Here is a 14,635-nt window from a genome sequence, read left to right as displayed (position 1 = left end):
TTGATTTAGGGTAATAATTACTATAAATGGTATAGTAATTATCCCAAAATATAAACATGTATACAAGGTGATAGGTATAATTTTCTTTTCATATTGCTGCCATATATTCAGAAGGTAAATCTAATAAAGTAAAAACTTTTATTAGTATATTAATGCATTATCTATATTTTAAAGCTTTATTTAGAAGCTTCAAATATTACCTGTTTGCATATTTCCATTTCTTTGATGCCTAAATTTATATGTATGTTGTTATTGTTGTTAGCTGTTGTTGAGTTGGGCCCAGCTCAAGGAAACTCCATGAAAAATGGAATTAAACTATTATTGTCCATAGAGTATTCATTATTTGATTTTTTTAAAAATGGACTGCTAATCCTTTCTTCCTAGTGAGCCTTGGTCTGTGAGTTCTGCTGAAACCTGTTGAGCATCACAGCCCCGCGCAGGCCTCGAGTGACAGAGAAGAGGTAGCTGCACAGAAGGTGCGGTGACTGGAAATTGAAGCCAGGTGTCCCACAGGGAAGTTATGAATTCTATCATGGAATCACCGCTGCTCTCGGATCAGGACATATGTCATGCAATTGTTTCCAGCAAATAATGCGTGAATTATGTGCAAACGGTGTACATTTGCGAGCGAATCATGAGATTATCAACCCCAGAACAGAGAAAATTTCAGAGAGAAAGAAAGTTGTCTAAATGAAAATATGAGCTGGAAATACTGTAACTGGCAATGTGGGGAGCATTAGTGATCTTGCAAAAAGCAGATTCATTAGAATGATAGGAGTTGGAATTGCAATTGTGAATTATGTTTGTGCGTGGGGGAAGAATATGTAGATAAAATGGAAATCAGTCTCTCTCAAGGTATTTTGCTAATAGGAGAGGTGATAGACTAGTAAGCAGAAGAGGATAACATATCGATGATGTAAGTATTATTATTATTACTATCCCTGGCTTCTCTGAAAATGTGCTCCTATGGACTCCATTCAAAAGCATCAAACTCTGCTTGCATAGGATCTATTTAATGAGATGGATTCAGCCTTATTTAAAAACCTAGCATTCCCATCTTCTGTATGGCAATGTACAGGTTACACAGAATTATTATACATGTCATGAAAGTGCTGAAGATATTGGAAGGGGTTGTGAGATTTTTTTCTTACAGGTACATGTAAATTTCAAATGAACAACATATGCATATTTTACTATGTCTGTTCCATGCTATCCTGGGGACATCCTTATACTTAACAAATTAATCTTTTCTCTAAAATCTAATTTGCCTGGGTGTCCTATATATTTAGTTGTAAAATTTAGCAATGTTACACTGGTTCTGTTGCCATGAACAAGGGTCTGGAATCATCTGTCACTGTTTCACCCCCATCCCCTGAAACCTCATGTTCCACTGTTTATCTGAATGGGGGATAGATTGTTCCTGGCTACTTATCTTAGTGGCCATGCTCATAGCCTTCTTGAGTTTAAACATCTCTATTGATTAAACTTAAAATGATTTTTTACTGCAAGGGTGGAGGCTGTTCCTTTTTGAATTTGTAGCCAACTAAATCTTAAATTATTCTATATTTATCGTATTTTGATCAACAGCAGGCTATCTCATCTACTCCCCTCTATAAGTTCCATTATGGAACTCTCAATTTTGTTGGGGAATAACTGGAGGAATGTGTTCATTAGGCTCTGTAGGTTATCCCTTGTTTCGAGAAGTGCTCCATGCTCTCAGCTGGTAGTGATAAAGCAGAAACCGTGTGGTGTTGTCACTTTGAAGAAGAAGAATCTTGGTTATTTTTGAAGGACTCGGTCTGTGTCTAATTGTGTCGTGTGCTTTGCTTCCATGAACATACCTATTACCCCCAGCCACAGCAATCATGTTTGGTGGGTGCTCCTGATGCCAGTTGCTGTAGAGGTGATTCTGACTCCTCGTGACTCCACATGTGTCAAAGTAGAACTGTGCTCCTCAGGGTTTTCAGTGGCTGGTTTCTAGGAAGTACATCTTCAGGTCTTCATTCTGAGGTGCTCTCTGATGAAACCGAACCTCCAACCTTTCTGTTACTAGCTGAGCACATTCATCAATCCAGCACCCAGGAACTCCGTGTTATTGATAATTGAAGAACCAAACCCACTGCCCTTGAGTCAATTCCTACTCCCGGGATCTTATAGGACAAAGTAAAACTTTTCCATTGGGTTTCCAAGCTCTAATCCTTACAGAAGTAGAATGCCTCATCTGTTTCTCTAGTAGTGGTTGGTTGGTTCCAACTGTTGACCAATCAGTCAGCAGCCCAAAGCTTAACACACCAAGCCACCAAGACACGTTATGCTCTTGCTCCTTCTATTTAAAGATGAATAAACTGAAATTCAAGCATGTGAAGTGGCCCACCCACCTTGCCAAGTATTAAATAGAGAGCTGGAACTTGTATATTGGTGGACTAAATTGTGTCCCTCTATTCTCATATACAGTGCTATGCTGCACATACATGCTGAATATGCAGTAAAGTCCCCCATGACACATAATTATTGTAGAAGGTGTCAGACTACCTCAGATACCAGGCTGAGGAGGCCAGCTGTCAGGACTGCCTGAGACTTCAGACTTGGTTGGGGATACTTCACAAGGTTAAGGGCTAGCTCTGTTATCTCCTGAAATCAAGGAACTTTGCTAGGCGCTTTGGTTTTGTTCATGCACTAGTAACCTTTGAAGCAGAAACGGATGCCTTTTTTTATTTCTCAACTTTGCTGCAAATACTGTGTGAGGGTATGTAAACAAAGCCTTGCTATTAGGGTTCCAGTTCAGATATGTAATAGGGATATTCAAAACAAAAAATGTGATTAGTGGATGGCTACAGAATTCTCTCAGTGATATATTTATCATAGTTCCCTTGTTTTCACCGGGTGCTGTCAACCCTATGGACAACAAAATGAAACACTGCCTGGTCCTCCAAGTGCCATCTTCATGATAATAGTTATGCTTGAGGCTATGGTTTTAGTTACCTCTTGAGGTTCTTCCTCTGTTTCACTAACCTTATATTTTACCAAACATGATGTCTATTTCCAGGGACGGGTCTCTATTGATAACGTGTCCACAGTATGTGAGACTAAGTTCCACCATCCTGGCTTCTATGGCGCTTTCTGGCTGTCCTTCTTCCAAGACTGATTTCTATGTTTTTCTGGCAGTTCGTTGTACTTTCAGTATTTTTGGCCAAAATCATAATTCTCTGGTCTTCATTATTTATTTTCCAGTTTTCATGTGCATATTAAGTGCTTGAAAACTTCACAAGTCAAGAACATTGAAACCTTCAAGATGATATTTTTGCTTTTCGGTACTTTAAAGAGGTCTTGTGCAGCAGATTTGTCCAATGCAATATGCTTGACTTCCTAACTATGGCTTTCATGAGTATCAGTTGTGTATCCAAACAAAAGGAAATCCTTGATGTGTTAGGTTAGGTTCTCTAGAGAAACAAAACCATTGATGCTTGAATGTGTTGTGTGTGGAAAGAGATTTCTGTCAAAAACTGACTTCCATGGTTGTAGAAATAGGGAACTCCAGTCCAGTTCAATCAGGCTTCTCCTGACTCATAGAAACTGATGCACAGGAAGCAGAATGATGAAGCAGAGACAGCATGGGCATAGGCTGGTTGATGCAGAAGTTTGAAGTCGACCAAATTAATCCACCATCGTTAGTTCACTGACAGTTCCTGGGATTGGAAGGAGACACAACAGGAGATTGAAGAACCAAATGCAAGCTCCAGCTCTGGCAGAAAGCGAAGGACCAAAGAAAATTTGACTCTGCTTGGTCATTAAAAAAAAAAAGTTATGATACCAAGGTGTCATCAGGTAGCGGAGCAATTGATAGGTTGAGCTCAGATCCTACCCTTCTCCAGGAGTGTGTAATTGACATACTCGCTAACCATCACACGAGATAAGGCCCATCTTTTGTCCATTTGTCATGATGTGTGCTGCTGGTCCATTGCGAGCATTTTGGTTTTGCAGCCATTGAGTTGCAGTCCATATCGAAGGCTGCTGTCTGTGATTTTCATCGGCAAGTGCTTCAAGTCCTCCTCACTCTCTGAAAGGAAGGTTGTGCCACCTGCATACCATAAGTTATCAATAAACCTTCCGCCAATTGTCAGGCTGGGTTTTTCTTCACAGAGCCCATTTTCTGGGATGCTTTGTTCAGCACACAGATTGAACAAACATATGAAATGATACAATCTCGATGTACATATTTTCTGATTTGAAACCAGACAGCATTTCTTTATTTGCGTTAAACAACTTCTAGCACAGTTCCTTATTCCTCACATCTGAGGAAAGTCCAAACGTCTTCAGAGGTCCAGAAGAGATAAGGCAAATGCAGTTAGTCATATGCTTTCCATGTGATCAAATGCCCTTTGGCCCTTGAGAACTAATTCTAAGAGCAACTGATTCCTCCCCTTGGTGAAGGGGCCTGGCAATCAATCCTATGGAGGCAGTTAAGCTCAGCAGGATGGAGCCATTCTGATGAAGTCGCTAAAGAACCCTGGTAGCATAGTGAGTCACCCATTCGGTTGCCAGCTGCAAGGTTGGCGGTTGGACTCCGCCAGACACTCGCATGAAAGAAAGGGGAGGCACTCTGCTCCTGCAAAGATTCACCGCCTCGGCAACCCAATGGGGACAGCTTCACTCGCTCCTTTAGGGTTGTCATAGTGACCATCAGATTGAGTTCTGAAGTGGTCTTCAAGACTTGAGTGGGGCCACCTCACCAGTTTCTCCTATCCAAAGGCAGTTTATACCTTAGATCCTCTTTTTGCTAGATAATTTAAACATTTGATGGCATGTTATCAGAGTCCTTCCCCTTCCACCCCCCAATTATAGAAATCAGCGATAGGAAAAAGCGGTGCAAAAACTTAGTCCATCAGTCATTCATCATCATTAAAACCCATGGAGACTTTTCTTAAAGGGAATTGCCCTGCCTAATCCAAACCTGCCTAATAGGTTGAATTAAGCAAAGACCCTGTTACACATGGTGCGATGGAAGCCGTAGCTTCTGAGAAGGTGGTGTCAGTTCCTAGATTCTTGCTTCTGGAGAAGGTGCAGCAGCCAGAGCCCCAAGTAAAGTGGGATCACTGGGGCTGTGGCTGCTACTGTCTAAGGAAAATGGGGGTATTTGTCCTCAGAGAAATCAGGTAAAACTGGCTTTTTATTGTTGTTCAGTTTTGTTCTCGGCAACATAGTTACATTTTGTTAAAGTACCTTTTTCTGATATAGTGACCTGAAAGCTTGAACAAAAAGAATTGTATCCCACTTTTCAAATACCGAACAAGTGAAATGGTGGTATAATTCAAAGATCTATTGACAGGTCATATATCTCATATCTCCAAATCGACTGGGATGAGCCTTTCTGATAAAAATTGGTTCTCTTTGTTTTGAGCTGATATCGAAAAGCTTTCTAGTACTTAAGAATGTATCTTGGGTTCTCGGGTATTCCAGCTTGGTTTCCCTTCACTGCCAACACACTACTTCTCAGTTCTTGCCTCTCATTTACTGGGGCCTCAGGAGTAGTGGACTGCACTAGGCCAACAATTCACCATCTTCAAGGTCAGCAGCTCAAACCAAGAAGAAAAGGGAGACTTGGCTGCTCTAATACAGCGTTGCCAGAAATTAAAATGACCTTATTGGGTTAGTCCAAGATAATTGCCTTTCCTGAACTCCCCTTTTCTATCTTTTGCTACATTTCCTAATAATTCTATTAAGTTGCAAACGCCTTTTCCTTCCTTCTCTCATTTTCTATCGTTGTCCTAGAAATAAATTTTAAAGAAGTTTGAGATAGCCAAAGGTCCGATTTTCTGTTTATGGATGAAAATCTTTCAAGCATACATTAAAACAAACTTTAGCATCAAAACATTCTAAGCATACACTGAAAACTCAAAAGAAGACAGGAAGAAAAGAAATGTTTATAAATTTTGAACACTCTAAACAATGCAGCTTACAACATTGCCAGGCAAACAATACATTGAAACTGCCTTCCTAATCTAGCTCCAAAGACTTCAATTCCGTGTCCCTAGTCCACTGGTAAAACTGTAGAACCCCTGTGGGGGTGGCTTCAGCTTTTCTATAAGATAATGTTCTCTTTCTAGGAGTCCTGGTGGGGTAGTGGTTATCTATTGGACTGAGAGCCTCAAGGTTGGAGTTGGAAATCACCATCTGCATTGTGGGAGAAAGATGGGGTTTTGTGCTCTGGCAAAGAGTTCCAGTCTCTGAAACTCACAGGGGCAGGTTTACCCTGTCCTATATGCTGACTGTGAGCATTGACTTGATGCCAGTGACGTCTCTTCTTTTGTTTCATCTTTTACGTTCTCTTTCTGAGTGCTTATGTGTACGTGCTTGGTATGTAGGTGCTCATATGCTGGCCTCTCTGAGCAGTTGGCTCTTCAGAAGCCAGATTGCAGAATGTTCTATTTCCCACACAAGGCCCAATTGCAGAGCAATGAAAACTTGGCCAAGCCAAAGGTGTCCCCCTCGAATCTGGTCCTATCATTGGTAACCTAAAGTCAACTGATACAGCTTATTGACAACACACAAAAAAATGCTCACAGGCAAACAATAATCATGACAAGTGCACCCCCCCACACACACTAAATTAATCTGTCCCCACCCTCTATCCTCCAGGTATTGTCCTTCTGATGGAGGTGTATAGAAGTATATGTACACTTATCCACCACCACTTGTCTGTCTGTTGTACAGTGGTGGCTTGAATGTTGCTGTGATGCTGGAAGCCATGCCAATGGTATTTCACACACAGTGTGGTATTACAACTTCTTTTGTAAGCATTAATACAAGACTAACTGTAAGGGGATGGAGATCGAAGATGTCCCAAATGTCCAACTCTTCCAAGATGGTACTTTGATCCATTACCCCACCTCTCCCCATTCCTCCCTTTAGTATATAACCTCGCATCCCTGGGATCTGTGATTCATTGCCACCTCCCACAGGAACTCAGAAAACTTTGAGGAAAGGTCTCACATGGTGTTGGGTACTGTTCAGTCCCGAATCCAAGGATGAGACAGAGATGGGGCCAATGCAAGCTCTACCACCAGAAGCCCAAAGTGTCCAGCAGCCACATCAAGTCTTCCGGCTTCTACTCAACAGGGTCAGGAAAATCGAGGTCTGGCTTTCCAGACAAGCCGATGTGAACCGCCTGGTGGCACCTTTGTATATCTGAGGAAAACAAAGGGTGTTGTTGGTTTCACACAGGTTACTAAACCATGCTGACTCAGAGTGACCTTATAGGAGAAAGTAGAATTTCCCTGTGGGTTTCCGAGGCTGTAAATATTTACGGAAGTAGAATGCCTAGTCTTTCTCACATGAAGTATCAAAGTGAGGTGTTAAAGATGGCCTCAAGGGGTGTGTGGTTATGTGCCATTCATTGCAATCGGTACCCCACTCCCTCCTCACCTTCCCCCCGCCGCCTTCCCCCTACACCCCCATCCAGTGGGAAGAGCAACAGAAACCAGAGGAGAGGGGAGACAGCAGTTGGTGTGAGATTTGAAAATAATTGACAATCTATAATATATCAAGGGGCCACAAGAGGGGGCGGAGGGAAAAAAAAGAGGAGTTGATCCCAAGGGCTCAATACAAAGCAAATGTCTAGGAAAGAATGATGGAATATATGTATTAATTGTTGCATACAATTGATGTATGGATTGTAACAAGAGTTGTAAGAACCCCCCAATAAAATGATCTAAAAAAAAAAAAAGATGACCTCAAGGAAACAAGGGATATGTCTTGGCCCACACTCTCCACCATAGCTACAGGCATATAAAGCTCAGAGCATAACATATAAGGAACCATGGCTAGAAGGGTTACATGAATTGGCAATAACAACCCCATGGTCACCCACCGTGTATAGGTTTCAGTAGAACTTCCAGACTAAGAGAAGACTATCAAGAATGTATATGCTATTAACTTCTGAGAGAGTAGCCACTGAAAACTTTATGACTAGCCGTCAAACACTGTACACATTGGCGGCCAGAATGGGCTCCAATATAATGAGAATTGTGAGGCTGGCTCAGGACCCGGCAGCCTTTTTTCCCCATCTGTTTGAAATGCACTTGTAAGTCATTAAAGATTCCAAGTCCACTTCCGTTTTACTTTTTCCTCCTTTCTAATCACTCAGACCAATGTTTAGATCTGAGGGGTAAGGAATCTAGAGGGTCTCTTTTCTTTTTTTTTGGGGGGGGAACAATTTTTAGTTCATGTCCCCCTCCCCCCTGCCGTTAACCCCTCCATTCCCCTCCCCATGCCACCCTTCCTCTCTCACTGCTCCTGGTCCTGTCTCTGGCATCCTGGTAGTGATCAAAGTCTTGTCGACTGGTATATACACCACGTGTCTTCTTTTCTATTTTCTCTTATAACCATGGTGATGTTAAATATCTATCTTTTTCAGATCGGCTGAGTTTGCTTAGCATGATGTTCTCTAGTTTGATCCCTGTCTTACAGTCTTCAACAGTTATCAATTTTTATTGCTACATAAAATTCCATGCTATGAATGTACCAGACCTTATTTATCCAGTCCTCTATAATTGGGGATTGGTGTTGCTTCTTTGCTATTGTGGAAATTGCTGCAATAAACATGTCTGCGTGTGTCCATTTGTGTTGTATTCTTGATTTCTATAGGGCATATAATCAGTAGAGAGTGTGCTGGATCGTAAGGTACTTGTATTTGCACTTGTTTAGGGAAGTGCCATACCAATTTCCATAGTGGGTGTACGATGCTACAGTCCCACCAGCAATGTAAAAGCATTCGTGTCTCTCCACATACTCTCCAATGTTTGTTATTTTCTGTTTTATTGAATTTTGCTAAATGTTTCAGTGTAAGGTGACATCTCATTATTGTTTTAATTTGCATTTCCCTTATTGCTAATGAATCAGAGCATTTCTTCAGATGGCTGTTGGCCACCTGGATGTTGTTTTTGGTAAATGGTCTATATGAAGTCTTTTACACTTTTTTATTGGATTATTTGTATTTTTATTGTTAAGATATTGTAGCTTTCTATGGGTTTTGGAGATTAGACCATTAGCTGATGTACTATTACTGAATATTTTCCTAATCTGTGGGTTCTCTTTTAAGTCTTTTGATGAAGTCCTTTGATGTGCACAAATGTCATATTTACAGTATGTTCTTTATTTTGTTTTGTGGATACTTTTTCATTATGTTCAACAGTGTGTTTATGCTTTGTGTAAGGGTCCCTTAAGTTTGTCCCTATTTTTCATTCATGATCTAATTATTGTGCGACTTATATTTGGCTCTTTGATCTATTTTGAGTTTGGCTTTTTTTGTGTTTTTTTTTTGCATGGTGTGTGATGGGTCTTGTTTCATTTGTTGGCCAATTAAGATCCAGTGTTTTTCCAGCACTACTCGTTGAAAAGGCTATTTCTTGCCCATTTAATGTGTCTTCGGTCCTTATTACAAATTTGGTGTCTATAGGTTCTTGGTTGTATTTCTTGGTTTTCCATTCTGATTTATTAGTCTTCATATCATTGCACCCATAGCAGGCTCTTTGGGTTACTGTGGCTATTTAGTAGATTTCAATGTCTGGGAGTCAAAGGCCTCCTGCTTTGTCTTTGTGTTTTAAAGGTGTTTTAGTTATCCTCGGTTTCTTTCCTTTCCATATAAAGTTGATAATTAGTTTTTTTCATTTCTTTGAAGAATCACGGTGGGATTTGGATCAGAATTGCATTGATTTTTTTTTTAAGAATAAGGAAGTATTTTAATTTGTTTCACATAATGAAGTAACACACAAATGTGGAGATACACATTCACAAATAACTTTTATTTCTCATTTACATTCAAAAGATTGGTGAATCCAGAAGAATCCATGCAATCACTAAGTGGAGCAGACTGTGGTATCAGTATTTCAAACCATTTCTTCTTCTTCTGATTTTTTTTATATCATCATTTCTTCTTTTACACTCTAAAACATCTTCATTATGTTGCTTGAGATATCCCCATAGGAAGTCTGTGGGGGCTGAGGTCAGCCCAACTTTCAGCCAATCAGGTTTGCTATTGAAAGGCGCATGAATGGAAAACTTTGACCTCGGGAAAAGCCCGCGCAAGAGCCCAGCTGGCGTCAGAAGCCGGAAGAAGGAGCACGGGAACACGAGCAGCGCCGTCTTGCCGACTGGGCTCCCAGATTTTGTAAAGTAATTTTGGTAATATTCACATGTTCACAATATTCAGTCTGCCTATCTAGAGACATGGGAACTTGTACCATTTAGGTAAGTCCCTTTCAGTTTATTGAAGACGTTTGTTGTAGTTTTTTGTTGTTTTTTGTTTTGTTTTGTCTACGTCTTTTGATTCTCTGGTCATATTTATTCCTATTTATTTTCTCTTTTTGTGTAGTTATTGTAAATGGTATTGTCCTTTTGGTATCTTTTTTTATATTATCGTCCTTAATATGCAACAATCCACAATTTTAAATTAGTGCAATTGTTTAATGGAATCTTTTAGGTTTTCTACGTATGCGATTTTGTCGTCTGCAAATAAAGATATTTTTACTTATTGTGTGCCTATGTGGACACCTTTAATTTCTTTTTGATGTCTTATGACTCTAGCTAAAACCTCCAGAAAGATATTACATCAAAGTGGTGATCGAGTGCAACCGTGCCTAGTTTCTGTTCAAAGAGGAAATGATTTCAATTGTTCGCCATTCAGTGAGAAGCGGGCTATTGGTTTTGCATATATGGTTTTTATTTTGTTGAGAAATTTACCTTCTTTATGGAGTGTTTTATCAGGAATGGATGTCAAATTTTATCAAATGCCTTTTATGCATCAATATATGCATCCATATAATCATATGGTTCTCCTTTAAGGGATGAATTACATTTGTTGTTTTCTAATATTAAGCCATCCTGAAATTTTGTTAATCTTTTCAAAACACCGATTTCTTATCATATTGATTTTTCTCTAGTTTTTAAAAAGTTGTTTATGTTTCATTTGTTTCTGCCCTAATTTTTCTTTTAGTATCTAATGATTTCTTTTGCTCCATTTTTCCAATCGTAGTTGATGTTTTAAGGTGTTTGTTTTAATTCTCTCTGCCTTATTGCTGTGTGCAGATATGGTTATAGACGGTCCTCTGAGTACTGTTTTTGCTGTGTCCCAACAAGTTGGATACATTGCGTTTTCATTCTCATTTGTTTAAAGGATCTTTTGATTGTGCTCTTTATTTCTTCAGATACACACTGATTCTTTAGTAATGTGTTTCTCAATTGCCATATATTTTAGGGATTTTCATTTTCATTTGGGGAGGAGTGGGTCATTTTATGCTTAATTTCTAATTTTACAGCATTATGATCTGAAAAGATTTTTTTGGATAACAATACTTTTGAATTTTCTGATGCTTGCTTTACGGCTTACGATACAATCTATTCTAGACTAGCTTCCAGGGGCGCTAGAGAAGACAGTGAAATGAAAGTTTGTCAGGTGAAGCGTACTATATATACCTATGAAATCAAGTTGATTTATTGTTATTTTTTTCTATCTGTTGATTTTCTTTCTAGTTGATCGATATTGAGTTGAAAATGATGTATTGAAGTTTCCTAATATAATATTATGATTTATTTGTGTCATCATTTCTATAATTTATTAATGTCTCGCATTTGGTGCATATATTATAGTTATGGTTTCTTGTTCAATTAAAGCTTTCATAATTATCTGGTGACCTTCGTTGTTTCTCATTACATCATTAACTTTGAGGTCTACTTTGTCTGAGATTAATATGGCTATTCCACCTTTTCTTTCACTGCTGTTTTAGTGATATCTTTTTCCATCCTTTGATTTTTAGTCTACATGTATCTTTATATATAAGGTACATTTCTAGTAAGCAGCCTACTAAAGGTTCATTTTTAAAATCCATTCTACTACTTTTCTCTTTTTATCAGTGAATTCACCGATTACATGCAATGTTGTTATTGATATAAATGAGATTTTGTTGATGTCACTTAGTTATATACATATATATATAGTTAGTCACTTTATTGAGGGCTTATGCAACTCTTATCAAAATCGATACATACATCAATTGTTTAAAGCACATTTGTATATTCTTTACCCTCATCATTCTCAACACATTTGCTCTCCACTTAAGCCCATGGCATCAGCTCCTCATTTTCCCCCTCCCTCCCAGCTCCCCCCTGCCTCATGAACCCTTGATAATTTATAAATTATTACTTTGTCATATCTTACACTGTCTGACATCTCCCTTTGCCCACTTTTCTGTTGTCCACCCCCCAGGGAGGAGGTTATATGTAGATCCCTGTAATCTGTTCCCCCTTTCGACCCCACCCTCCCTCCACTCTCCAGGTATGTCCACTCTCACCCCTGTTCCTGAAGGGATCATCCGTCTTGAATTCCCTGTGTTTCCAGTTCCTATCTGTACCAGTGTATATCCTCTGGTCTAGCCAGATTTATAAGGTAGAATTGGGATCATGATAGTGGGGGGTGGGGAGGAATCATTTAGGAAGTAGAGGAAAATTGTATGTTTCATCCTTCCTAGACTGCATCCTAACTGGCTCGTCTCCTCCCTGCGACCCTTCCATAAGGCGATGTCCAGTTGCCTACATAGGTGCTTTTAGGTCCCACTCAGCACTTGCCCTCATTCACAATGATATGTTTTTTTGGTTCTTTGATGCCTGATACCTGATCCTTTTGACACCTCGTGATCACACCGGCTGGTGTGCTTCTTCCATGTGGGCTTTATTGCTTCTGAGCTAGATGGCTGCTTGTTTACATTCAAGCTTTAAGACCCCAGACACTATATATTTTGATAGCCGGCTACCATTGGCTTTCTTCACCACATTCGCTTATGCACCCATTTGTTTTCAGCGAACTTATCAGGGAGGTGAGCACGCAATGATGATTTTTGTTCTTTGATGCCTGATACCTGATGCCTTTGACACCTCGTGATCACACAGGCTGGTGTGCTTCTTTCATGTGGGCTTTTGCTTCTGAGCTAGATGGCCACTTGTTTACCTTCAAGTATTTAATACCCTGGAATCTATATCTTTTGATAGCCGGCTTCATCAGCTTTCCTCCCCACATTTGCTTATGCATCCACTTTGTCTTCAGGGAATGTGTTGAGAATGTGAGCCTCATGGAATTTCAGTTTTAATAGAACAAAGTATTCTTGCATTGAGGGAGTACTTCAGTGGAGGCCCAATGTCAATCTGCTCCCTTAATACTAAACCTATAAATATATGCACATAGATCTATTTCCCCATCATTATATATAAATATATTTACATATGTACATGCCTGTTTTTAGACCTCTCTGAATGCCCTTTGCCTCTTTGCTCTTTGCTCTTTCCTCTATTTCTTTTTACTTTCCTCTTGTCCCACTATCATGCTTAACCTTCATTTGGGTTTCAGTAATTCCTCTCAGTTACATTACCATTGATCACGCCTTACCAGGCCTCCTACACCCTCCTCGCCACCGATTTGGATCACTTATTGTTCCCTTGTCCCTGGATTTGTTAGCACCACTTCCTTTCCCCCTACCTCCCCCTCTCCCATGTACCTCCGAAACTGTTGGTCCCATTGTTTTCTCCTCCAGATTGTTCATCCAGCCTATCTTATTTAGACAGACCTGCGGAGATAATAACATGCACAAAAACAAGACAGAGCAAAACCAAGCAACAAAAGAAAACAAAACAACAACAACAAAAAAGACATGTCTCTCTCCCTGAGCTGCAGCTTCAATGCTGTACTCTGAAATAAATTCTTCGGGGGTGTAGGGGAGGTGTCCACTTTGTTGGTATTGGGGCTGGCCTCTCAGACCTCTTCACTGGTTCCCTACTCCGTGCCAGCATGTTGCATTCACATCTTTGAGCATTGGGTTGAAGTCTGGTCCCTCTTTCCTTATGGAGATATAAACAATACCCTCCCCTTGGGTGAGTTAGTGCCCTGTTCCCCTATTTACTGATTTCCTTTTTTTCCTTCCCCCCCCTCCTTTTCAGTTGGCTACCATATGTATCCCAGGATTTGGTCTGCTCCTACCATACTACCTGGTCCTGGCCCCAGGAATGTTTGTATACTGTAGCTTTTTCCTTATGCCCCTTTAGCATTTTTAAGCTTACTCAGCGATTCATGTTGTACTTGACCTTTTGTGCTTGGATTGTTTAACTTAGCATGATTTCTCCAGCTCTTCCAATGCGGCGATGTGCTTCATATGTTCATCACTGCTTTTTAACGATGTGTAGTATTCCATTGTATGTATGTACCACAGTTTCTTCCCCCCCACCAACCATTTTATTGGCACATATTTTAAATATAATACAATTCAATAGTTAAACCATCCAATCATATCAAGGAGAATAGTATGATCATGAGGACATCGATATTAGAGCACCCATGATTACATCACCTTTCTTTTTTTTAATACTTAATTTTATAATTTTATGTCTTTATTCTTATTCTGTAGGTCACAAATGGATATTTTTCATGGGGCAGTGGTTTAGCTACATTATCTAATATAGATATTCAAATTCCAACAGGTAAGAGCATTCAATACTCTTTTTGTTATTTTTTTAAATCAATTTATTGGGGCTCATACAATTCATCACAATACATAGATCAATTGTGTAAAGCACATCTATACATTTGTTGCCCTCA

General features: G+C 39.7%; 1 protein-coding gene across 1 annotated transcript in view; it reads left to right on the top strand.

Moving 5' to 3' along the window:
- The first annotated feature begins 10,048 nt into the window (after positions 1 to 10,048).
- LOC101646555 (RNA polymerase II elongation factor ELL2-like) overlaps positions 10,049 to 14,635 on the top strand; it is a 63,989-nt gene continuing 59,402 nt past the window's right edge. Inside the window, exons 1-2 of the mRNA XM_013008631.1 lie at positions 10,049 to 10,165; positions 14,445 to 14,517. Coding sequence (XP_012864085.1) covers positions 10,049 to 10,165; positions 14,445 to 14,517 — 190 coding nt within the window. The remainder of the gene's footprint in view (positions 10,166 to 14,444; positions 14,518 to 14,635) is intronic.

This window comes from Echinops telfairi, unplaced genomic scaffold (genome assembly GCF_000313985.2).
Source record: "Echinops telfairi isolate 266 unplaced genomic scaffold, ASM31398v2 ScPeMD7_48;HRSCAF=171, whole genome shotgun sequence".
Taxonomy (NCBI): domain Eukaryota; kingdom Metazoa; phylum Chordata; class Mammalia; order Afrosoricida; family Tenrecidae; genus Echinops; species Echinops telfairi.
Note: the sequence above shows the minus strand (reverse complement) of the source record. Positions and strands in the feature narration are given on the sequence as shown.